Below are 25855 nucleotides of genomic sequence, written 5' to 3' on the forward strand. Positions count from 1 at the left end.
CACCCCCCCCCCCCCCCACCCCCCCCCCCCCCCACCCCCCCCCCCCCCCACCCCCCCCCCCCCCCACCCCCCCCCCCCCCCACCCCCCCCCCCCCCCACCCCCCCCCCCCCCCACCCCCCCCCCCCCCCACCCCCCCCCCCCCCCACCCCCCCCCCCCCCCACCCCCCCCCCCCCCCACCCCCCCCCCCCCCCACCCCCCCCCCCCCCCACCCCCCCCCCCCCCCACCCCCCCCCCCCCCCACCCCCCCCCCCCCCCACCCCCCCCCCCCCCCACCCCCCCCCCCCCCCACCCCCCCCCCCCCCCACCCCCCCCCCCCCCCACCCCCCCCCCCCCCCACCCCCCCCCCCCCCCACCCCCCCCCCCCCCCACCCCCCCCCCCCCCCACCCCCCCCCCCCCCCACCCCCCCCCCCCCCCACCCCCCCCCCCCCCCACCCCCCCCCCCCCCCACCCCCCCCCCCCCCCACCCCCCCCCCCCCCCACCCCCCCCCCCCCCCACCCCCCCCCCCCCCCACCCCCCCCCCCCCCCACCCCCCCCCCCCCCCACCCCCCCCCCCCCCCACCCCCCCCCCCCCCCACCCCCCCCCCCCCCCACCCCCCCCCCCCCCCACCCCCCCCCCCCCCCACCCCCCCCCCCCCCCACCCCCCCCCCCCCCCACCCCCCCCCCCCCCCACCCCCCCCCCCCCCCACCCCCCCCCCCCCCCACCCCCCCCCCCCCCCACCCCCCCCCCCCCCCACCCCCCCCCCCCCCCACCCCCCCCCCCCCCCACCCCCCCCCCCCCCCACCCCCCCCCCCCCCCACCCCCCCCCCCCCCCACCCCCCCCCCCCCCCACCCCCCCCCCCCCCCACCCCCCCCCCCCCCCACCCCCCCCCCCCCCCACCCCCCCCCCCCCCCACCCCCCCCCCCCCCCACCCCCCCCCCCCCCCACCCCCCCCCCCCCCCACCCCCCCCCCCCCCCACCCCCCCCCCCCCCCACCCCCCCCCCCCCCCACCCCCCCCCCCCCCCACCCCCCCCCCCCCCCACCCCCCCCCCCCCCCACCCCCCCCCCCCCCCACCCCCCCCCCCCCCCACCCCCCCCCCCCCCCACCCCCCCCCCCCCCCACCCCCCCCCCCCCCCACCCCCCCCCCCCCCCACCCCCCCCCCCCCCCACCCCCCCCCCCCCCCACCCCCCCCCCCCCCCACCCCCCCCCCCCCCCACCCCCCCCCCCCCCCACCCCCCCCCCCCCCCACCCCCCCCCCCCCCCACCCCCCCCCCCCCCCACCCCCCCCCCCCCCCACCCCCCCCCCCCCCCACCCCCCCCCCCCCCCACCCCCCCCCCCCCCCACCCCCCCCCCCCCCCACCCCCCCCCCCCCCCACCCCCCCCCCCCCCCACCCCCCCCCCCCCCCACCCCCCCCCCCCCCCACCCCCCCCCCCCCCCACCCCCCCCCCCCCCCACCCCCCCCCCCCCCCACCCCCCCCCCCCCCCACCCCCCCCCCCCCCCACCCCCCCCCCCCCCCACCCCCCCCCCCCCCCACCCCCCCCCCCCCCCACCCCCCCCCCCCCCCACCCCCCCCCCCCCCCACCCCCCCCCCCCCCCACCCCCCCCCCCCCCCACCCCCCCCCCCCCCCACCCCCCCCCCCCCCCACCCCCCCCCCCCCCCACCCCCCCCCCCCCCCACCCCCCCCCCCCCCCACCCCCCCCCCCCCCCACCCCCCCCCCCCCCCACCCCCCCCCCCCCCCACCCCCCCCCCCCCCCACCCCCCCCCCCCCCCACCCCCCCCCCCCCCCACCCCCCCCCCCCCCCACCCCCCCCCCCCCCCACCCCCCCCCCCCCCCACCCCCCCCCCCCCCCACCCCCCCCCCCCCCCACCCCCCCCCCCCCCCACCCCCCCCCCCCCCCACCCCCCCCCCCCCCCACCCCCCCCCCCCCCCACCCCCCCCCCCCCCCACCCCCCCCCCCCCCCACCCCCCCCCCCCCCCACCCCCCCCCCCCCCCACCCCCCCCCCCCCCCACCCCCCCCCCCCCCCACCCCCCCCCCCCCCCACCCCCCCCCCCCCCCACCCCCCCCCCCCCCCACCCCCCCCCCCCCCCACCCCCCCCCCCCCCCACCCCCCCCCCCCCCCACCCCCCCCCCCCCCCACCCCCCCCCCCCCCCACCCCCCCCCCCCCCCACCCCCCCCCCCCCCCACCCCCCCCCCCCCCCACCCCCCCCCCCCCCCACCCCCCCCCCCCCCCACCCCCCCCCCCCCCCACCCCCCCCCCCCCCCACCCCCCCCCCCCCCCACCCCCCCCCCCCCCCACCCCCCCCCCCCCCCACCCCCCCCCCCCCCCACCCCCCCCCCCCCCCACCCCCCCCCCCCCCCACCCCCCCCCCCCCCCACCCCCCCCCCCCCCCACCCCCCCCCCCCCCCACCCCCCCCCCCCCCCACCCCCCCCCCCCCCCACCCCCCCCCCCCCCCACCCCCCCCCCCCCCCACCCCCCCCCCCCCCCACCCCCCCCCCCCCCCACCCCCCCCCCCCCCCACCCCCCCCCCCCCCCACCCCCCCCCCCCCCCACCCCCCCCCCCCCCCACCCCCCCCCCCCCCCACCCCCCCCCCCCCCCACCCCCCCCCCCCCCCACCCCCCCCCCCCCCCACCCCCCCCCCCCCCCACCCCCCCCCCCCCCCACCCCCCCCCCCCCCCACCCCCCCCCCCCCCCACCCCCCCCCCCCCCCACCCCCCCCCCCCCCCACCCCCCCCCCCCCCCACCCCCCCCCCCCCCCACCCCCCCCCCCCCCCACCCCCCCCCCCCCCCACCCCCCCCCCCCCCCACCCCCCCCCCCCCCCACCCCCCCCCCCCCCCACCCCCCCCCCCCCCCACCCCCCCCCCCCCCCACCCCCCCCCCCCCCCACCCCCCCCCCCCCCCACCCCCCCCCCCCCCCACCCCCCCCCCCCCCCACCCCCCCCCCCCCCCACCCCCCCCCCCCCCCACCCCCCCCCCCCCCCACCCCCCCCCCCCCCCACCCCCCCCCCCCCCCACCCCCCCCCCCCCCCACCCCCCCCCCCCCCCACCCCCCCCCCCCCCCACCCCCCCCCCCCCCCACCCCCCCCCCCCCCCACCCCCCCCCCCCCCCACCCCCCCCCCCCCCCACCCCCCCCCCCCCCCACCCCCCCCCCCCCCCACCCCCCCCCCCCCCCACCCCCCCCCCCCCCCACCCCCCCCCCCCCCCACCCCCCCCCCCCCCCACCCCCCCCCCCCCCCACCCCCCCCCCCCCCCACCCCCCCCCCCCCCCACCCCCCCCCCCCCCCACCCCCCCCCCCCCCCACCCCCCCCCCCCCCCACCCCCCCCCCCCCCCACCCCCCCCCCCCCCCACCCCCCCCCCCCCCCACCCCCCCCCCCCCCCACCCCCCCCCCCCCCCACCCCCCCCCCCCCCCACCCCCCCCCCCCCCCACCCCCCCCCCCCCCCACCCCCCCCCCCCCCCACCCCCCCCCCCCCCCACCCCCCCCCCCCCCCACCCCCCCCCCCCCCCACCCCCCCCCCCCCCCACCCCCCCCCCCCCCCACCCCCCCCCCCCCCCACCCCCCCCCCCCCCCACCCCCCCCCCCCCCCACCCCCCCCCCCCCCCACCCCCCCCCCCCCCCACCCCCCCCCCCCCCCACCCCCCCCCCCCCCCACCCCCCCCCCCCCCCACCCCCCCCCCCCCCCACCCCCCCCCCCCCCCACCCCCCCCCCCCCCCACCCCCCCCCCCCCCCACCCCCCCCCCCCCCCACCCCCCCCCCCCCCCACCCCCCCCCCCCCCCACCCCCCCCCCCCCCCACCCCCCCCCCCCCCCACCCCCCCCCCCCCCCACCCCCCCCCCCCCCCACCCCCCCCCCCCCCCACCCCCCCCCCCCCCCACCCCCCCCCCCCCCCACCCCCCCCCCCCCCCACCCCCCCCCCCCCCCACCCCCCCCCCCCCCCACCCCCCCCCCCCCCCACCCCCCCCCCCCCCCACCCCCCCCCCCCCCCACCCCCCCCCCCCCCCACCCCCCCCCCCCCCCACCCCCCCCCCCCCCCACCCCCCCCCCCCCCCACCCCCCCCCCCCCCCACCCCCCCCCCCCCCCACCCCCCCCCCCCCCCACCCCCCCCCCCCCCCACCCCCCCCCCCCCCCACCCCCCCCCCCCCCCACCCCCCCCCCCCCCCACCCCCCCCCCCCCCCACCCCCCCCCCCCCCCACCCCCCCCCCCCCCCACCCCCCCCCCCCCCCACCCCCCCCCCCCCCCACCCCCCCCCCCCCCCACCCCCCCCCCCCCCCACCCCCCCCCCCCCCCACCCCCCCCCCCCCCCACCCCCCCCCCCCCCCACCCCCCCCCCCCCCCACCCCCCCCCCCCCCCACCCCCCCCCCCCCCCACCCCCCCCCCCCCCCACCCCCCCCCCCCCCCACCCCCCCCCCCCCCCACCCCCCCCCCCCCCCACCCCCCCCCCCCCCCACCCCCCCCCCCCCCCACCCCCCCCCCCCCCCACCCCCCCCCCCCCCCACCCCCCCCCCCCCCCACCCCCCCCCCCCCCCACCCCCCCCCCCCCCCACCCCCCCCCCCCCCCACCCCCCCCCCCCCCCACCCCCCCCCCCCCCCACCCCCCCCCCCCCCCACCCCCCCCCCCCCCCACCCCCCCCCCCCCCCACCCCCCCCCCCCCCCACCCCCCCCCCCCCCCACCCCCCCCCCCCCCCACCCCCCCCCCCCCCCACCCCCCCCCCCCCCCACCCCCCCCCCCCCCCACCCCCCCCCCCCCCCACCCCCCCCCCCCCCCACCCCCCCCCCCCCCCACCCCCCCCCCCCCCCACCCCCCCCCCCCCCCACCCCCCCCCCCCCCCACCCCCCCCCCCCCCCACCCCCCCCCCCCCCCACCCCCCCCCCCCCCCACCCCCCCCCCCCCCCACCCCCCCCCCCCCCCACCCCCCCCCCCCCCCACCCCCCCCCCCCCCCACCCCCCCCCCCCCCCACCCCCCCCCCCCCCCACCCCCCCCCCCCCCCACCCCCCCCCCCCCCCACCCCCCCCCCCCCCCACCCCCCCCCCCCCCCACCCCCCCCCCCCCCCACCCCCCCCCCCCCCCACCCCCCCCCCCCCCCACCCCCCCCCCCCCCCACCCCCCCCCCCCCCCACCCCCCCCCCCCCCCACCCCCCCCCCCCCCCACCCCCCCCCCCCCCCACCCCCCCCCCCCCCCACCCCCCCCCCCCCCCACCCCCCCCCCCCCCCACCCCCCCCCCCCCCCACCCCCCCCCCCCCCCACCCCCCCCCCCCCCCACCCCCCCCCCCCCCCACCCCCCCCCCCCCCCACCCCCCCCCCCCCCCACCCCCCCCCCCCCCCACCCCCCCCCCCCCCCACCCCCCCCCCCCCCCACCCCCCCCCCCCCCCACCCCCCCCCCCCCCCACCCCCCCCCCCCCCCACCCCCCCCCCCCCCCACCCCCCCCCCCCCCCACCCCCCCCCCCCCCCACCCCCCCCCCCCCCCACCCCCCCCCCCCCCCACCCCCCCCCCCCCCCACCCCCCCCCCCCCCCACCCCCCCCCCCCCCCACCCCCCCCCCCCCCCACCCCCCCCCCCCCCCACCCCCCCCCCCCCCCACCCCCCCCCCCCCCCACCCCCCCCCCCCCCCACCCCCCCCCCCCCCCACCCCCCCCCCCCCCCACCCCCCCCCCCCCCCACCCCCCCCCCCCCCCACCCCCCCCCCCCCCCACCCCCCCCCCCCCCCACCCCCCCCCCCCCCCACCCCCCCCCCCCCCCACCCCCCCCCCCCCCCACCCCCCCCCCCCCCCACCCCCCCCCCCCCCCACCCCCCCCCCCCCCCACCCCCCCCCCCCCCCACCCCCCCCCCCCCCCACCCCCCCCCCCCCCCACCCCCCCCCCCCCCCACCCCCCCCCCCCCCCACCCCCCCCCCCCCCCACCCCCCCCCCCCCCCACCCCCCCCCCCCCCCACCCCCCCCCCCCCCCACCCCCCCCCCCCCCCACCCCCCCCCCCCCCCACCCCCCCCCCCCCCCACCCCCCCCCCCCCCCACCCCCCCCCCCCCCCACCCCCCCCCCCCCCCACCCCCCCCCCCCCCCACCCCCCCCCCCCCCCACCCCCCCCCCCCCCCACCCCCCCCCCCCCCCACCCCCCCCCCCCCCCACCCCCCCCCCCCCCCACCCCCCCCCCCCCCCACCCCCCCCCCCCCCCACCCCCCCCCCCCCCCACCCCCCCCCCCCCCCACCCCCCCCCCCCCCCACCCCCCCCCCCCCCCACCCCCCCCCCCCCCCACCCCCCCCCCCCCCCACCCCCCCCCCCCCCCACCCCCCCCCCCCCCCACCCCCCCCCCCCCCCACCCCCCCCCCCCCCCACCCCCCCCCCCCCCCACCCCCCCCCCCCCCCACCCCCCCCCCCCCCCACCCCCCCCCCCCCCCACCCCCCCCCCCCCCCACCCCCCCCCCCCCCCACCCCCCCCCCCCCCCACCCCCCCCCCCCCCCACCCCCCCCCCCCCCCACCCCCCCCCCCCCCCACCCCCCCCCCCCCCCACCCCCCCCCCCCCCCACCCCCCCCCCCCCCCACCCCCCCCCCCCCCCACCCCCCCCCCCCCCCACCCCCCCCCCCCCCCACCCCCCCCCCCCCCCACCCCCCCCCCCCCCCACCCCCCCCCCCCCCCACCCCCCCCCCCCCCCACCCCCCCCCCCCCCCACCCCCCCCCCCCCCCACCCCCCCCCCCCCCCACCCCCCCCCCCCCCCACCCCCCCCCCCCCCCACCCCCCCCCCCCCCCACCCCCCCCCCCCCTCACCCCCGCGCCCCCCCCCCCACCCCCCCCCCCCCCCACCCCCCCCCCCCCCAACCCCCCCCCCCCCCCACCCACCCCCACCCCCCCCCCCCCCCCCCCCACCCCCCCCCCCCCCCCCCCCCCCCCCCCCCCCCCCCCCCCCCCCCCCCCCCCCCCCCCAACTACAATTCCCATCAGCCCCTACCAGCATGGCCAATTGGCCATGCTGACAGAGGCTGATGGGAATTGTAGTTCCTGAACATCTGGAGAGCCGCAGGTTCCCTACCCCTGGACTTGGGTGATCAAGCACTTCAGGTCAGATTAGTTGATAATCAAGGAGAAATTTAAGGAGACATTATATCATTTGGTATTAACCGCTGCCTGCTGAGTTGTAGTGCATTGATACAGTGTTTGTTTGTTTATCAAATTTAATATACCGCCCTATCCCCAAAGGGCTCTAGGCCGTGTACAACCAATAAAACGATCACATTAAATTATGATCAGTAAAACAAACATTTTAAAATACTAGTTGAAATGTAAATAACCACCAGCTCCAACCTCCATCCTACAATCAGATGATGACAACATAAACAATGAACTCATCAGGCAGTCAGCATAACCTGGGCAAGCCCTTCCTTTAGATGGAGGTTACCAGCAACACAGATAGAGCTACATTTGGAAGGCATGGATTTGAAACATGCAACCACTTAGCCAAGTCCACAATATACTTGTTGTCACGTATTTCCCTGCTCTGTTCTCACCCAGTTTGTTGATGCCAATCTCCTGCAGATCTTCCCAGGTGAGATCTGTCACTATGCTGATGGAGTCGTAGCCGTTGCTCACCAGCTTCTTATGATACTGGGGTAGCCCAATAGCACTCAGCCATTCCATCAGGTCATCCTGGAAAACAGACCAACCAAAATGAGCCTTAGATTCTTCACCCAGAAAGGACACCGTAAAGCTTGAAAAGAACATTCTAAATTCCACCCACTACACACATAGCTCATAGTAACTGCTTAAAATATCACTGGCTAGAGAAAGATGTGAGCGATCCCTGCAAAATACACAAGCTGTTCTGCCTTCTTTGATTTGGAAGGAGTAGGGGAAATCTGGGCACAGATCGTTAGTTAGATCTGGTTTGTGACATTCTGTTGTTCATAATAACAGTCAGAATGATGAGTCAGCATGGTGTCCTGGTAATTCAAGTGCCTGCTCAAGTGTGAAGCTTGCTGGTTGCCTTTGGATATCGCTCTCTCCGCCTAACATTCCTAAATAAACAAATACCTGTTGTAAGTATAAAATGGAGGAAAGAGAGCCAGATATGCTGCCCTGAGCTCTTCACAGGAAGGGCCAACAAAAATGAGACAGCACTTGAACCAATGTGCTTTACGTTCCTTATACTGAATACGTTCCCAGTCACTTTCGTAAGCCATTGTTACTGCCATTTCACAGATGGGAATCTGAGTCAAGGTAACAGTCTAAAGCAAGGCAAGACAAGTCCATGGTAAGGTGGGCCTTAAGCCTAGCTCACACGAGTCCAATGCTGTAATCAAACATCAAATCAAATAAAGTTTAGAAATCAAACAAACAAAACAAATAAATAAAAAGGGACCTCGCTGGCAAGCATTGTGCAGCCACAAGCAGTTTGCTCAAGTACGCTGTAAACTTTTCTGCAATCTCACAAAGTCTACGAGGCTGTGCCCTAACTCTGCATGGAGACAATGCAGGCAGCTATGTAGCAGACTCGGGGCTCCTGTTTAGGCTTTTGTGATCCATACTACTCACAGGGATGTAATTGGGAAGCCACTCGGCAATGCTGAGCTGCCCAATTTCGGTGGAGATTTTCTTCCTGTGGCCTGGTTTGGTCACCCCAATAGCTGTGAGATCCTGGAAGAAAGAGTGGTGCAAGTACCTTTATTAATCCTGCAGCATACAGAATACACTCTAAGTGGACTTGGGTGCATGGGAAGCTCTTGGCAGTGCATATTCTGCAATGCATCCATGGGAAAAGGAGCTGGCACTGAGAGATCAAGGCGTGGTTGGACAAATGCTGGGCAGCCACAAAATGGTTCCTTCCTTTATGACCCTACAGTTGCTTCCTGTCCCCTTCAGTTTTTCCTGCCTTACCTCCGGAGTCATGCGGCTGATAGTCGGCACATCGTAGCCTGAATTCAGGAAGTTGGCTGTGTAGCTCTCCAGCTGGAATTCACTCAGCCAATTGTAAATAGCTTCAGCATCCTGGGAAAGGAAGACAGAAATCCCTTTTGAAGCGAATGACTGATAGCTGTGGAGAGGGAAAGATTCCTGCTGTTGCTTCACAGATTTAAAGGAGAGTCTGGTAAGCAAAAAGAACTCATCCACTAGGCTTTTCATTCACACAGCATCTGATGGGAACTGAACCTGTGTGGAACAGCTACATGTGCTTAAGTAGCATGCCAACACATTCAAGTGGGATAAATGCAAAAAACAGGTCCTTGGGGCACTTTCTGCTGTTTCTAGGTGCAGCAGACAAACACCACGGCCTACAATTTGGTCTCATGAACATGGTATTCGAGAGAGCCACCAATGGATTTTGTTCATATTTGGAACTTGCTTAGGAATCCTGTCCTTGGTCTCATAATGAGCTGTAATCCACTGCATTACATAACCTACCCGAACATCTGCTCCTGACAACCCCTCGTGGGTCTGTCTTTACTTGGTTCTTGGAGAGAATGGAAATTATGAGAAAATAATATTAATATTTAGAGAGTGATTCTCAGCCAGTATTGTATTCTCAGCCAGAATTGTATTGTGAATATTGTGAGGTAGCCAGTATTATTTTAAAGTGAATGTCTAGGCCCAGGGAAGTGGAACGCAGCCTGCTGGCTCTGCTTTGCTTCTCAATTTTTTTTTTGGTTTTTTTCCCTAATGATATGCAGAACACCCTCCGCCTTCCCCCCTCCCGTTAGACCCTTCTGCTGAAAGCTGTGCGCTAAAGAGATGGTGCAGATGAACAGGATTAGCATTCAAACCATTTTGCTGTTAATTAATTAAATTAGGCCTGTACATGACTCTCCAGCCTGCATACAACCCCCTGGCCACGAATATGTGGCTTTTAGGGGCTTTCTCAGTTACAGGTTAGCGTAACCAGTGGCAGTGGGGGGGGGGTACATGAGGGGGCACTGTTGGTTGATGTTAGCAGTTCTTAGAGAGGACTGATGTTACTTTAGGGTTTCCCCAACCCCATAAGTGATATAATGATGTCAGCTGACAGTGATTTTTTAAACTTTTCTTTTCTCATGCTGGCTGCAACAGCTGTTGCATGAAACAGGAATGAAGGGAGGCAGAGGACCACCCACCCATAGCTGAAAAGCTCAGGGTTGATTGATTTCCATCTGACTTGATGGAAGTGGCAAACTCTGTACTGGATAGGGGACAAAGACACCAGAACTGAATTCCCCTCCAAGGAGAATTATCCCCTCCCACTGCGACCTGCATTTAAAAACCATTATTTGATTCCAGCACCAGATTCTCTCAGTACAGTCTAATACCTTCCCCTCTAGGAGCTGCTCTGGCCGCAGGTACTGGTGGGAGAAGATCCTGTCACTGGTGTTGCAGTTGGTGAGGTTCTGGTGTGCCAAAGTCCCTACAGGAAGCAAAAAGAGAGCAGAATTGGATGCAGCCAGCTACTGGATGCTGCGGACAGCTATTTTGCCTACCCCAAGCCCTGCTGTTGCTACACATCTGTCATATGTTTCAATGGGGCTTATGTGGGGATTGCAAACCTGCCCCCTCAAAATGACTAAAGTGTCAGAATTTTCTGCATATATGCCCTCAACAGGTGGCTTCGTGTAAAGACGAACGGGTTCTTTATTGATTTAATGCAATTTCTATCCTGCCCTTTGTTATGTGCTTGGAGATGTAACAACAGCATGAAAAAGGGGACAAGTACAATAAAAATAGAATACTGGCTGTTGTGCACTTTCCAGGCTGTGTGTCCACAGTCTGGTAGTTTTTAAAAGCTATTATTATTTATTAAATTAAGTAGACCGCCCACCTCCGAAGGGCTCTGGGTGGTGTACAGTAAAACCAATAATCGACCACAAACACACACAACATAAGTCAATCCAATAAATACATTAAAATCCAATAACAGTTCCACAAAAACACTGTGCAATATAGTGGCATCCGAGAACTCCCTGCGCGGGAGAGGACCAGCGATATGCCGGTTAGATGGTACATGGGGACTTCAACAAGGAGCGTGGCCTTCGGTTTTAATGCCTAGGATTTCACTTGCATCTATTGTCGGTACCTTCAGAGGCATGTCACAGTAAGATGTGTTTCTCTCCATGGCACTGTGTGGGGTGTTTTGTGTAGCTGGGTATCTCTTTTGTCCACCTCCTAGGTGGGAGGGGGATGAGGTGCATTCACATGTGACTGGGTGGAGTTCATTTGCAGCTGCAGTTGTATGTGTCATCACACACACACACACACACACACACACACACACACACACACACACACACACACACACACACACACACACACACACACACACACACACACACACACACACACACACACACACACACACACACCTGGGAGGTAGACAAAACAGAGACCCAACTACACAAAACACTTCACACTGTTTTGCAGAGAAAAACACATCTTACCGTGACATGTCTCTGAAGATGCCAGCCATAGATTCAGGCAAAATGTTAGGAGGTAAAACTACCAGACTAGGTCCACAGAGCTCAGAAACCCACAACAGCCAGACAATTCCAGAGAAATCAACAACACACAAAAATAGAATACTCAGTTCAAACATAAAAAATAGACAGAAATTAAGATTCTCTCTCTTTCTCTCTCCCTCCTCATCTCAACTCTAGTTTTGAATGCCTGCCCAAACAGGACAGGATTACCTTTTCCGCAAAGGCTTAGATGGAAAGGAAATTCCACTAACGTGGTAGGACACCAGCACCAAGGTTGTGCAGTTTCAGATTATGAGTGACTGGACCCTGCTGTGTAAGATGTCCTCCCTAAGGCCTTCACTGTGAGGGATGTCTCACTTTTTACTTCACAAAGCTTTACTTTACACTTCTCTTTACAAAGCTGCCCTGCGTTCCTTGTGGATTTTGCCACAGGCATGGTCTCTGTCTTTCAACAATTCCTCTGCCCCTTATATCTCCACTACCTATCATACCAACTTACCTATCAAAGTGTTTGTCTGGCCATTCTGAGAACTGGAGCCCAAGAGATGCTGATGTAGATCTTCTCCACCAGGTGAAAGAGGCTACAGGGGAAAGAAGACAACTCAGAGAGACCTGAAGTTAAACTCTTATTGCAGCCCTAGTGCCAGGGGACTTAAGGATGGGAATGCAGCAAGAGAAATAGTGAAGGGCTTGTAATATAAGTAGCTGCGGCTTAATCCTGGCTGCCCAAATTGCCACATAGCTGTTCAAGGGTAAATCATAATGAATTGTATTTACTTGCACCACTGAGGTGCAGATTAGCTTCTGCTACCCATGTAACCTAACAATAGGCAACCTATAGGCCTAACAACCTATAGGCCTAACAATATAGGCAACCTATAGGCCTAACAATAGGTAACCTATAGGCCATTTCTAACCCCCTTGGCTCTTAGAGGCAAAGGGGCTGTTTTTATGCCTCATGAAGAAACTAAACTAGTGGTACCAGGTCATATACCCAGATATATATCACTTTAAAGACCCAGGGTGAGAGACAACTATCTCCCTCTTTTCTCCTGGAAACAAACGTTCTTTACCCATTCATTTTATGTGAATTCGATAGAGTATACAGGACTATCCTCAAGTCAGTAGGATTCACCTGCAAAAGCACTGAGACATATCCTCTCTGGAGGAATTTCACCAACACAACACACACATACACACAAACCCCAGCATTGTTTTCCTCTCAATAAGTTGGCGAAGAGGGCCAAGCACTAACAGGTAAAAGAGCAAATAAATACAAAGGCCCAGTATATTTTCCCTAGTGAGAAAATAAGTAGCTGGAGCAGTGATTATAAAAAAACAAAAAACAACCTAGCTTTCAGGAAATGGGCCACTCCTTTCGATCCAGTCAAATGTGCAGCTCTCTGCAACTTAGACTTTGTTTCCATAAAGTCAAAAGAGACCGTTCCTGCATCTCCCACATTCCATCTGATTTGGCTCTAAGAAGCGTGTTCTCTTTAAGCAATGCATCCTCTCGCAGTTTGTTTGTTGTATTTATAAAGGCAAGCAATCCAAATTAGATGGACTTAGAGATGTCCCGAGGAGATAAGAAGCATCTTATGCAGCCAGAGTGAGAGACGATCAGAGGGAGAGAGGGAAGCAGGAGGCTGGAAGGAAATGTTCATGTTTTAGTGCATGGAAGATTGTGCTTCCTTACCTTCATGTTCTCAATGAGGAGTCCAGTGTTCTGCCCATTGGTGCTTTCAGCGCTCTGCCCGCTGCCAGCACTCCGGATGCTACCAATGCTGCCCTCACTGCCCACACTGTTCCTATCACCTGCTGATTAACAGGAGAGGAGAGATTTCAGCATAGAAATTCAAGCTGAAGTGATAGTGGGCAGATTGATTGCCCACAGAGCTAGCCTGACAGCCAGGAAGAGTTTGAAGAACCTGCTTTTACTAGCAGTCTTTCTTTGCGGTTTGCTTCAGAAGCCTTTGGCTTCTCTGCAGGTTTTACCCAACAGGTTGTCCTTGACCCGAATCTGATCAATAAACCAGTATGTGGTTCAGAAGCTACAGGGTATCTTACCCATATCAGCACCCAGTTACTACAATTCCCGCCCTAGTCCCAATGGCAAAAAGCCACTCAACATTTACAGGTGCTTCAGTCCCAACACAAGTGATGGGGGATAAGAGGTAGACGTGGAAGGGAGGGAGACAATGCAAAAACTAGTAGTCTAGTGCAGAGGTGGGCAACCTATGGCACTCCAGATGTTTGTGGACTACAATTCCCATCAGCCCCTGCCAGCACAGCCAATTGGTCATGCTGGCAGGGGCTGATGGGAATTGTAGTCCATGAATATCTGGAGTGCCATAGGTTGACCACCCCATTTGTTGGGTTGGCATGCAGAGGGGTGTCTCTCAGTGGTAAAAATGTGTGAATGTGTATTTAGGGAGATTGTGTCACTGGCAGTGATGGGTATATAGTGTTAGTGGATATATATTTTGGCAGAAAATATATACACCTGTGGCAACTGCACCATGACACACAGGAATGTTAAAATGTAGGTTTCAGATATATATACACAAAAGGAAGGGGTTTCCTGGGTAACAAGTGTATTTTTGAGGGCGCATGTCAGTGGCAGGATGATATATACAGAATTGGAAGAGTTCCTCAGAGAAGAATAGAGGAGAGGTTGTGTGTAGCAGGCATGATTACAAATTCAGAGGGATGCATTTTTATGAAGCGGACAGGTGTGTGGCTAAGTCAGAGGTATATCACTGGCAGCTGTGTATATGTGTGCAGGTGAATGTGGTGGATATGTCTGAGCCATGTGGCTTTTGGAGAAAGGGGACATAGAGATCAAGTATGTGTATGAACAGACCTGTGGAAACATACATTTGGAACATAATTTATGCCACCACAGGTGATACAATCCCTGATATCATATCCAAGCTGATAACACCTGCAGCCCCCGTCTCATCTGCGGCTTCCCTCCAGTTTCTCTGCCCACTCCGGAGCTATCTCTGTTTCCTTCTCAGGTAGAATGAATGGAGGAAGTGCTTGCCCAATCCAATAGTGTCCCTGACCTGGGCTCTCGGGCGCTGGGACTGTCCTGGTCAGGGTGAGGTGGCCGCAGGCCTCAGGCAGGCTGAGGGGAGCCTTTGGCGAAACGGGTGGAGAAGCGTCTGTATGTGGCTGCAGCACACTCTGGGGGACAGCAGCGGCAAGCTGCTGGCCCTTGGCAAAGCTCTGGCACAGGTGTGAGGGCACCATGCGGGGAAGAGTCATGCCTGCATGTAGAAACAAAACACGCAGGTCAGAATGGCGTGTGTGAAGGCAGGTGGACAGGGAGTTAGGGTGGGTATCAGTATTCCTATTCCAACAGGACCCAGGTAAATTCCACAGGTCTGAATACTGGTAGGGGTATATGGAGAAGGTGGCTGTGAGTCGTTAACTGACTTGGAGAATATGGACTCATGAAAGGGTTATGAAATCATGAATTCAGCACCCAGATGTTTCAGTGTTATTCCTAAAACTATCAGAGACAAATATAGACAGCAGTGCCAGTGGGATATGTGCAAGGCTCTTCTTCTTCTTCCTCCGCTAAATGCTTGCCTGGAAAGGTGACTCCTCCTTATCCAAGGCTGCTTTTTACTGGATTCTGGCAAAGCTGCATCCAACTCTATGACCTCCTAAATACTGATGGCTAGAGAAAGGTGTTCTGAAAACTGCTCATGATGTGAGCATTCATCTCACTTCCACCTCTGATATCCTGGCTTTGTTGCTTTTCTTTAATTGTTTCAAGACTTCTTTGACAAGAGGCAACTCTAAAACCAACAAAAAGAGCCTTTCTCCAGCCATCAGGATTCTCTGTGTATGCTATGGGAAGTCATGCCTCTCTCAAATTGCTGTCATCTATGCTTAAAACAGCCTACAGACTCAGATGTTTTAAAAATGTAGGAAAAATTAAAACACGGCCATCTACCGTGGCAACTTACTACAGTAGATACATAGTTACATGGAAGGCATACAGCATTTCCCAGCATGCTGAGAAAAATTATTAGAGGCATACCTAATTCTCAATAGGACCAAATATGTGGCTATTTAAAAATGGAGGCTAGAGCCACAGACAGACAAGACAGATATTTCTACTAAATCTAAAAAATGCCAAGTTTGGCAAAAAAATCTGAAATCTTATAAAAAAAGACTGGGAGGTTACAACCCTCCAAAAAGTATGGGTACCACATGCAGCCTTCCTTCAAGCGGTGTTTTCTGGCAATAAAAGACGGGGAAGAGGCAGGGCCCCTTCCAAATTGTTTTCCCCTTTAAAAGATAACTACTTACTTTGACAGAGAGGTCTTACCAGGGCACTAAAGCCACTCAGCAACCAAGCATGGGAAGGTCATTGAGCTTCTAGGGGAGGCGGAAGAGGATATAGGAATTTTTTTTCCAGGAAGGACAGGGTTCAGTTGGGGAACGGAGTCACACCTGTTTCCTTCCCCCTTTCTCCCTCCCCCCTTTCCATACACCTTCAGTCTCCCACCACTTCATTCTGTTGTGCCCCTAGGCCAACCTGTGCGCTTGCTGATGACTTCTACAATGGAAGGGGGGAAGTAGCCAACTCGGTCAGTGCCTTTTTGAGCATCATGGATATGGCCCTTCCAGCGCCCATCTGTATGCTGCTCCAGGACCTGGCAAAAGAGAATAGTTTCTGCTATTAGTGGGGCAAGACACATAGGGACTTTGAAAGTCATTAAACATTTTTGTGAAGCAGGATTTTTTACATATCTGTTATCTCTGCCGGTCAGGTTTCTCTTCAAAAACTCCAAACACAAAAGTCCTTGTATGAACTGTTGCTATGTTAGGACTTTATTCTCTGAACCATAGGTGTCAAACTCGCAGCCCTCCAGATGTTATGGACTACAGTTCCCATCATCTGGCAGGGGATGATGGGAATTGTAGTCCATAACATCTGGAGGGCCGCAAGTTTGACACCTGTGTCTGAAACGAACATGAATGTATACTGTTACAACATAAAAGCATTGCTGGATTCCCCTGCTACACTTCTTTCTCTCCTGGCAACCTTTTACCTGTAAAAAAAACCTCATCACATTATCCTTCTTTTCCTTAAACTACACCAATGAGTCTCAAAATTAGGAGCATCCTGATTCTTTTGTAGGAGGGTTGAGGGGCCAAGATGGTGGAGGAGGAAGAGGACATGCTGAGAGAGAAGGCCCAAGAGGCTGGATGGCAAAATCTGACTTTATTTATTATTTCACATTTATAGCCCGCCCTCTCCTGAAGGCCTCTGAACAATGCGTAAAATGGCCATGAAATAAAGTCAGTTGCTTGGCAAAGCTATGTATTGATTAAACTCATATAAAAAAGAAAAAATGAACTTGCTTAGTATTAACTGATTTGAGATTCCTGCATTTTATGCCACAAAAGGGGGAAATAACAGAGTTACTTGGCAAGTGAGTCCCAGAGCCCCTCGGGGATGGGGCAGTCTATAAATCGAAATAATAAATAAAATAAAATAAATAAACTGTATTATCCTAAACATGCCCATTTTTTTACCAGCTCCTCATATGCCAAGTTAATAGCCTTACCAGACATCACAGACTGTACAAGTTCATCACAGGGACCTGCAGCCAAGGACGTAGGTAAGGGGGGTTTTCTCGGGTTCAACCTCCCCATTACATGTCCGAAGCTCTGCCCCCGTTTGTGGGTTTTTAATATTTTTTTTGGTGTTTTTTCGGTTTTTGGCCTGCAAGGGGCGCAGTTTTTTGGCTAGCAGCACCAAATTCCAGGAATCTTTCGGGAGACTTTCCTGATGATATCACTCAGGTTTGGTGCCTCCATCCCCCATTGTTTCCAATGGGAGCTAATATGAGATGGGGGCTACACATTTGAGCATCCATAACGTTGGTTCCCATGAACCAAACTTCTCCAAACCTGGGTGCTATCATCAGGAGAGTCTTCTACTGATACCACCCAGGTTTTGTGAAGTTTGGACAAGGGGATCCAAAGCTATGGACTCCCAAAGGAGGTGCCCTCATCTCCCATTATTTCCAATGGGAGCTAATAGGAGATGAGGGCTACACATTTGAGGGTCCATAACTTTGGCTCCCATGAACCAAACTTCACCACACCTGGGTGGTATAAGCAGGAGGGTCTCCTAAAGACACCCTGAAATTTTGGTGCTGCTAGCTTAACAATTTCACCCCTGACAGCAGGCACCCCCCAAATTTCCCCAGATTCTCCTTTTAAATCCACCCCCTTTGGTATGGATTTAAAGAGAGAATCTGAGGTCCCCAGTTGAAACATTGAAAGTGATGCTGTTTAAGGGTGGGGGAGAATCCACCCCAAAACAGCATCACTTTCAATGTTGTTTTAACTGGGGACCCCAGATTCTCCCTTTAAGGTGGATTTAAAAAAAGAATCTAGGCTCCCTAATTCCAGCATCACAGCAGCCGGCCATGGGTAAAACTCAGATTTTGCACCGGGCTCCATTTTCCCTAGCTACGCCTCTGCCCAGAGGAGAGGGCAGAAAGGACTGCTGGCTGGAAGCCCAGCCGGTGGGGGGGGGGGGGGCAGGGCAGGGGAATCTGCCGCTCCTGGCCTCAGAGAGCTGAATTTATTACCAGTGAGGCTAGGGGGTGGGGTTTGGGGAGGCATGGGGGGGCATGGCCCCGCTTCCTGAACCCCCCATAAAAAATCTATACTTACGTCCCTGTTTGCAGCTCTACTGTACCTGCTACTTTCTGGCAACAGCTCACGAGTAAAAGCATAACAGACCTGATGCAGATCAAGACAGTTGCAAGGGAGAAGAAAGAATTCCCACCTTCTTCCTTCTGCTGTTTCTGGAGACTGAAACAGGCTGTGGGGGTGGGGTGACCATTACTTGCTCAGAGGGTTAAGGCAGGGGCGTACATGGTTTCCCCTTCCTCCATTTTTCCCTCTCATAACAACTCTGTGAGGTAGATTAGGTTGAGAATGACTGGCCTAAGGTCACCCAATGAGCTTCATGCTAGACTGAAGACACAGACTTCCTTGTCCAACACTCTAACCCAGCCATTCTCAACCAGGGTTCCGTGGTACCCTGGGGTGCCGTGAGCATGTCCCAGGGGTACCGCGGCAACACTACTGCCCCCCCCCCCTCATTTTTGTGGTGTCTCCCACCGGCACCAGCAAAGACATGGAGCTGGCCCATGGGACGGGGCCTGCCACAAGGTCAGCAGCCACCACCCCCCCCCCGGTGCTTCCCTTCACCCTGGGAGGGGAAGGTGGGGGGTGTGGCAAGCAGGGGCAATGGGAGGGGAAGGTGGAGGGTGGCGGCAGGGGTATTGTGAGATATGACGAGTGAGGTCAAGGGTACCCTGACCTCGAAAAGGTTGGAAAACACTGCTCTAACCACTATACAACAATGGCTCTTGTGGAATGACAGCGTAGCAAAGCTTGGCCGATAAACCATATGCCAACCCTCTGTCCTTTCTGTTACTTTGATGAATCTTAGAACATAAGGACATAAGAAAGATCCTGCTGGATCAGACCAGAGTCCATCTAGTCCAGCACTCTGCTACTTGCAGTGGCCCACCAGATGCCTTTGGGAGCTCACATGTAGGATGTGAAAGCAAGGGCCTTCTGTTGCTGCTGCTGCTCCCCCCAAGCACCTGGTCTGCTAAGGCATTTGCAATCTCAGATCAAGGAAGATCAAGATTGGTAGCCATAGATCAACTTCTCCTCCATAAATTTGTCCAAGCCCCTTTTAAAGCTATCCAAGATAGTGGCCATCACCACCTCCTGTGGCAGCATATTCTAAACACCAATCACGTGTTGCGTGAAGAAATGTTTTATTAGTCCTAATTCTTCCCCCCAGCATTTTCAATGTATGCCCCCTGGTTTTAGAATTGTGAGAACCTTGTATGTTGTATATGGGTCCTTCATAGATACTACTGACTGCTGTAATAAGGCACATGAGGCCCTAGCAAGAGAAATAGGCAGGAAAGGAAACAAGGCCTATGTTATTCACTGTGTGTTTATTTCTTCCTGTGTCCCCCACTTTCTGTATCATGGATATGATGCTCCTGTGAATGGAGGATAAGAACAAGTTTGCTCCCCCCCCCCCTTTTTGTCTCAGCTGGAGTCTATGCACAGGGCCTAGAGCAGACTGAGGGAGACACAAGAGAGTTGTATGGGGTAAATTTCAGCTATCCTGGAGTTCAAATGGCTTCAGCCAACCTCTTACCGTGATGACATCTCCAGCACGAATGTTCAAAGCTGTTGGGTCATGCAAATTCCAGAAATCCTTCAGAGCTCGGACCTTCAGGATTCCTGATGCCTCTGAAGAGAAAGGACAGAGGGGGACAGGGGATGCAAGGGCAGGCAGAAAAATAGGCAGGAAAGGAAACAAGGCCTATGTTATTCACTGTGTGTTTATTTCTTCCTGTGTCCCATAGCCCAAACACTCCCATATGCTGAAGGCAGCATCTGTCCCCATCAGCTTTCTAAGGTGAATTGTGTCTTCTCTTCAGTGAAAATGATGGGGTTGAAACCCCTGAGCACTTCTGTTGCTGCCCAAGAAATTTCACTGCTGAGACCATACACATTTCCCCCCAAGCACTGTCCTGCTGGGAACAGACCTTGACCTGCTTACCTCGCAGTAGTTGTTTGATGTCCTTGCTGGCATGTGAGGTGGTGAATTGGTTCACAATGTCCAGGGCTGTCTGGTTGTAGGTGTTGCGAATGTTGACATCGATGCCACCCTACCCACAGAGAGAAGGTTAATGGAAGGCCTGGTGGGGGCAGCTCCCCTGAGGTACGCACTCTACCCCTGTGCTTAGTTGCACAAGATGTGTTCCTGACTCAGCCAGAATCAATACTGGATGCTGACTGGATATTCAGGGCAACCTTCTAGACTAAAATCCTTCAGACCAAAAAGAAGAAGAGTTTGGATTTATATCCCCCCTTTCTCTCCTATAAGGAGACTCAAGGTGGCTTACAAAGTCCTTTCCCTTCCTCTCCCCACAACAGACACCTTGTGAGGTAGGTGGGGCTGAGAGAGTCCTGAGAGAACTGTGACTAGTCACTAGCCCAAGATCACCCAGCAGGAATGTAGGAGTGCGGAAACGCATCTGGTTCACCAGATAAGCCTCTGCCACTCAGGTGGAGGAGTGGGGAATCAAACCCAGTTCTCCAGATTAGAATCGACCTGCTCTTAACCACTACACCATGCTGGCTCTCAGGACCCCAATCTCTACCAAGCATGGGTTACCTTCCCATAATCTGGGAAAGACTGACCTGAGACAGGCCAACCTAGTATAGTGGACTGTTCAGAATGACAGGTTTGGTTCAAAGTCAATTTTCCACTGAGCCATGAAGGTTACTGAGTGACACTGGACCTGTCTCTCTCTTTCTCAGCCTAACCCTTTTCACACGGATGCTGCGAGGATCAAACTAGGGAAGGAAGAACCAAGGATGCTGCCCTGAGCTGCTTGAAGGAAAGGCAGGACAGAAATCTAATAGAAAATGTAACTAGGTCAAGACAGTCGTGGAAGTGAATGCGGTGCAAAAGCCTCAGATCTGCTTAAAATCCTGCTCAGAACTCACTAGGAGGCCTTGGGTTCATTACACACACACACACACACACACACACACACACACACACACACACACACACACACACACACACACACACACACACACACACACACACACACACACACACACACACACACACACACACCACCACCCCCCCCCCCATATCTGCTTCTCATAGGAATTTCACTAGTTTTCTTCACAGGGACGTTGCACTGATGGATAGAACAAAGTGAATAAAGTGCTGATTTAATTAAAGCACTAAATAAATGATGTAAAACATCTGTCCCTCATGTACTACAATTTGCAGACATATCCTACGTCACTAGAATGAAACCGGAGGCTGGATCTCCTCCTTACCTGTCTATATGACTGAGGAATGCATTATTCCCTTACCCATGACTGCCAAATGCCTGAACTATTGACTAACGGGATACATTTAGGACTGACCCAGCCACATAGGGCTGAACTAGGCAAGAGGGAACCCCAAAGTCTGCCCTGAGAACATGCTCCCATTTTGTAACAGTGAGCTTCTACTACGGAACTCCTTTGAACAATGTTTTCGGGGCCTGATTCTGTTTGTGACAACTGTAGCACAGTGGGAGGAAAGGGCCCCACCTGCCCCTGCACTACTACACCAACCTGACAGGGGTATTATTTGCCATTCACCTGCCCAGCACCATTGCTACAAAATGGCAGCACATCCCTGAGGCAGACTCAGGGACACTGATCATCTAATGTGGCCCTTAGTCTTCATGGGCTTTCACTCCTGTTCTTTATTTCCTGTTTCTGCTGTCCTTCTGAAGCCTGTGGTCTCTCTCAAGGCTTTTGGTCAGCAGACACCAGTTCCTGTGTATTGTCGAAGGCTTTCATGGCCGGATTCAACTGGTTGTGGTGGGTTTTCCAGGCTATGCGGTGGTGGTCTGGTGGACCTTGTTCAGGCGAAACGTTAGGAATAAGATCCACCAGACCACGGCCACGCAGCCCGGAAAACCCACCACAACCAACAGTTCCTGTCTTTGACTGTCGCTTTACTTTCCTCTCACCTGCAATAACAGGCGCACCACCTCTGTTTTCCCGTACAACGCTGCCTCGTGCAGGGCGGTACCAGTCTTTGTCTGTTTGTTGATCTCAATTCCTGCTTTTAGAAGCTGCCTGTGAGGAAGGAAATATATCCACATTCAGAACCAGAATCCAAAAGGTGAGACAATTTACTCCGGCTGGGATGCACAAATGCTGATGTCTAGTATGTGGCAGCTGAGAAGCTAAGAACAAAAAGGAAGAGGGTGGCAGGCAGGTATAGGAAATGGTCAGGGAAGTTATCTGGTTTGCCAGAGGGATTAACCAGCAGAAGAATGGTGAACTGATACTTCATGATAATTTATGGCATAACTCTGATGCCTGTGCTTCATCATGGTGTTAAAATTATTTCTAAAAAGCTTAGGAGCCATTTGCTGCTGCTTTCCTCTGACAGAGAGCATATGAAAGGTCAAGAGATTCCCATATGGACTGTTGTCAAACATGGCCCAAGAGATCTGCAGAGGGAATGTAATTCTTTCAGCTCCTGGGGGCCCAATTTATACTGGGACTGTGGCATTCATGGAGAGGAAAGCTAAAGCTCTCACCTTTTAACAGTTTTTTGAAACAGCCCCAGGGCGTTACTCTTTTCATCCATTAGGAAAACTGGTGGGTACTGAGGGCTCCCAAGTAATTTTCCTTAACATGGCAAATAGTAGTTCTCTGGGACTGTTTCAGATTGGGAAAGCTGTAAGACTTAAGCCCCCTCTCCACATGCACCATGATCCCAATGTGAACAGGGCCAAAAGAATTGAGCAATGGCCTCTAAACAGGCGGGCAAGCAACAATGATATGAACGATTACGTAACAGGATGCAGCTATAACTGTGCCACCAAGCTGGCCATGTAGAGGAAGATACTACAGTCAGCACAAAAATGAACCATTCCTGGGACCTCATTTTTTTAAGCAAATGTTGATATCCTTTTGTTATCTTCTGTTGCTATTTTTATGCACAGATGTTGATATTTTTCTTTTCGTCTCATGAATTGTTTATATAGAGCTAATTTTATTATTTATTTTGAAATTGCTTTGGATGGTTTTGTTATGCACACATCCATCACTATCCATCACTGTCATACTTATTGGTATTACACAATGTTTATAATATCTACATCTTTCATTTATATATTCACATCATTATTGCTTGCCTTTCTGTTCAGATGTCTTATCTGTTTCTTCCCAACCAAGTCCCTCATCTAAAGGATCTCTTCCTTGTTTTGTTGCCCATTCTGAACTTGGCCTGTACATTTCTGTGAATTAAGCTCCGGGCATGGAACTCCCAGCACATATCTAGTCAACTGTCCATTTACTGAACCCAACAACTCGGTAACGTGGAAATTAGAACTCCAGTGAGGTATTTCTGTCCTTCCATGTGAAAACAATTGGCAGAGTGTCCTTTGCAAATGAAATATTCCTTTGTGTTCCTTTACTCCATAGGTATAAGAGACATTCCCTCCCATTATGAAGTCAAAGCATAGACCTGTTGAGAGACTGTAAAATATATAGAAATGTTTCCTATGAAATCTATGTAAGAGTAAGAATATGGTGTTAAAAGGGAGGCTCTGAACAGACTCTGCAGCTAAGAGGACCTTCATTATAAAGCTAGTCCATCAAGCTAGGGTCTCCCAACACGTCCACCTCTCAACATGCCATGGCAGGGTGCAAATAAGTTACCTGATGATCTCTTTGTGTCCATTCTTGGCTGCCAAGTGCAAAGGAGTTGTGTAGTTGGGGTCAGTTGTGTCTTTGGATTGTCCCTCCAGCAAAGAAACACACAGGTGGCTGTTCAGAAGCAGCTGGGCCACCTAAGGCAGACAAAGGTGGGGGATGGAGGGAGGGGAAAGAAGAGAGACGGGCAGAGGGGCATTGATGAAAGCACATGTTTCTGGCTATTCTTTCCAAGAGTCAGTGTTTGTTTATTCTGCCTCATTCTACCAAAGAAGTAAAGAATGGGCTGTATCATCTCAGAAGGCATCTGGTTCATTTCCATTGCATCTCTGCTGTATTTTCATATTTGGTTCACATGATTCATGTTAGTGTGGCAAATGCAGCTTGTTGCAGTAGGCTCACGTATACTTTGCTATCCTTCTCCCCTTCTTTTAAATGAAAGAATCCTGGCTTAAAACACACTTTGAACACCTACCACAGAGAAATTCAGGCTGGTGGGCTAATCGGAGTTAGTTCCCTCCTCCAACACCCTGCAATTTTAAGCCTTGATCAAACTATTGTTTAGCATCTGTGTTTTATGGTGGGGAGGGGACTCTAATTCCAGTTAACCATGAACTTGCATTCAAAGATCATAAGTCACCACTGTTGGCTTTAAACTAGGATTTCTTCATTCCACTTTGCTTAAGAAGGAAGGATCAGAGCATGCTTGCAATTGTGGCAGTGCGCTGGGCTGATGTATAGTTCTGCTTAATGTGACTTCTCTATAATTGTTCTGTAGTTTCCCTGTGAATATGACCCTGAGTTTCCTTCATGAAGATCGACATCAGTTCTTATCGCTTTCTTTATTTCACTATATGCATTTGCAGAAACATTTTTTTTTCAATTAGTACTACCACCTTTTAAAAATTTCAGTCCTGTCAACTGCTTGTCCTGGGGCAAGACAGCTCCACTTCACCTTTAAAAGGTGCATGACAGGAGTATTCAACTGGTGAAGCACTCCCCAATTTGGAGATGTTGGGGCAGGAACTTGCCTTATTCAGTTTCTGTTGTGCAGCTGTTAAGATATTAGAGCCCTTGTTGTGGGGAATCAGGAGCTCTAGTTTATTTTCTTGACCATTTTTATGGCCACATGGTCTTGTGTAAAAGATCTCCTCTTGAACTTTCCTCAGTGACCAAAAATTACCATAGATTACCAGAAAGACCAACAATGAGCATATTCCCAAATAGACAGTGTTTCTGTCCCTTTTTGAACTTGAGGTGCATAATATCTCTCCAGATGCCACTCCTTCCATCCCAGAAAGCCAGTGTGGTGTAGTAAGTGTCTATGACCTGGGAGATGCAAGTTCAAATCCCCATCTGCCATGGAAGGTTGCTAAGCAACCTCAGGCCAATCACACACTATTAGCCTAACCTACCTCACAGGTGTTGTTGTGAGGGTAAAATGGAGAGAATGATGTAAGATGCTTTGGGTCCCCACTGGGGAGAAATAGTATTTGGGGTAAACACCTGCTGCGCAATGCCTTGCTTCGAAACACTCAGAGCTCTGGGAAATGATTCTCTGTTGTCACTGTTTGTGTTGACTATCTCATTCCCAGACTGCATCTGTCCAGTTCTGTCATCCTCTCTTTGGAGTCTTGCATTCTTCATATCTCTTTCTATAGGGTGTGTTTGCGAAGCGTGGGGGTGAGGGCAAAAAGAGGGCACAAGTGCAGGGCCGCAAATAGTTAACTGGGAAAGATTGGTCACTACAGCCAAAAACAGTTTCTTCAGAAAGGTTTTTTTTTCCTTAAAATGGCCCAGAGTCTATGCTGGCTTCACCCAAAGGAAACACATACACACCTACACATATACAAATAAAGCACAGTCTGCACCCAGGAGGCTGTGTGTGTGTGTGTGTGTGTGTGTGTGTCTGTGTCTGTGTGTGTCTGTGTGTGTCTGTGTGTGTGTCTGTGTTTGTTTGTGAGTATGAGAGAGAGAGACTGTAGATTTATTGTGCTATTTATAGTTTGTGTATTACAAAAAGGGACATTCAAACCACCCCTTGCTTTGTGATGAAAATAAAAGTTGCCATTCCTTCACCTCCTTTCTGTGTG

General features: G+C 58.5%; 1 protein-coding gene across 1 annotated transcript in view; it reads right to left on the bottom strand.

Moving 5' to 3' along the window:
• The window catches only part of CASKIN2 (CASK interacting protein 2), a 64742-nt gene that overhangs the window by 29525 nt on the left and 9362 nt on the right, over positions 1 to 25855 (bottom strand). Inside the window, exons 5-16 of the mRNA XM_048487408.1 lie at positions 23769 to 23899; positions 22064 to 22172; positions 20077 to 20185; positions 19669 to 19763; positions 15994 to 16111; positions 14507 to 14710; positions 13135 to 13253; positions 11938 to 12019; positions 10278 to 10372; positions 8875 to 8985; positions 8533 to 8634; positions 7486 to 7647 (exon numbers count right to left, since the gene is read on the bottom strand). Of these exons, the coding sequence (XP_048343365.1) occupies positions 7486 to 7647; positions 8533 to 8634; positions 8875 to 8985; positions 10278 to 10372; positions 11938 to 12019; positions 13135 to 13253; positions 14507 to 14710; positions 15994 to 16111; positions 19669 to 19763; positions 20077 to 20185; positions 22064 to 22172; positions 23769 to 23899 (1437 nt within the window). The remainder of the gene's footprint in view (positions 1 to 7485; positions 7648 to 8532; positions 8635 to 8874; positions 8986 to 10277; positions 10373 to 11937; positions 12020 to 13134; positions 13254 to 14506; positions 14711 to 15993; positions 16112 to 19668; positions 19764 to 20076; positions 20186 to 22063; positions 22173 to 23768; positions 23900 to 25855) is intronic.

This window comes from Sphaerodactylus townsendi, linkage group LG03 (genome assembly GCF_021028975.2).
Source record: "Sphaerodactylus townsendi isolate TG3544 linkage group LG03, MPM_Stown_v2.3, whole genome shotgun sequence".
Taxonomy (NCBI): Eukaryota; Metazoa; Chordata; class Lepidosauria; order Squamata; family Sphaerodactylidae; genus Sphaerodactylus; species Sphaerodactylus townsendi.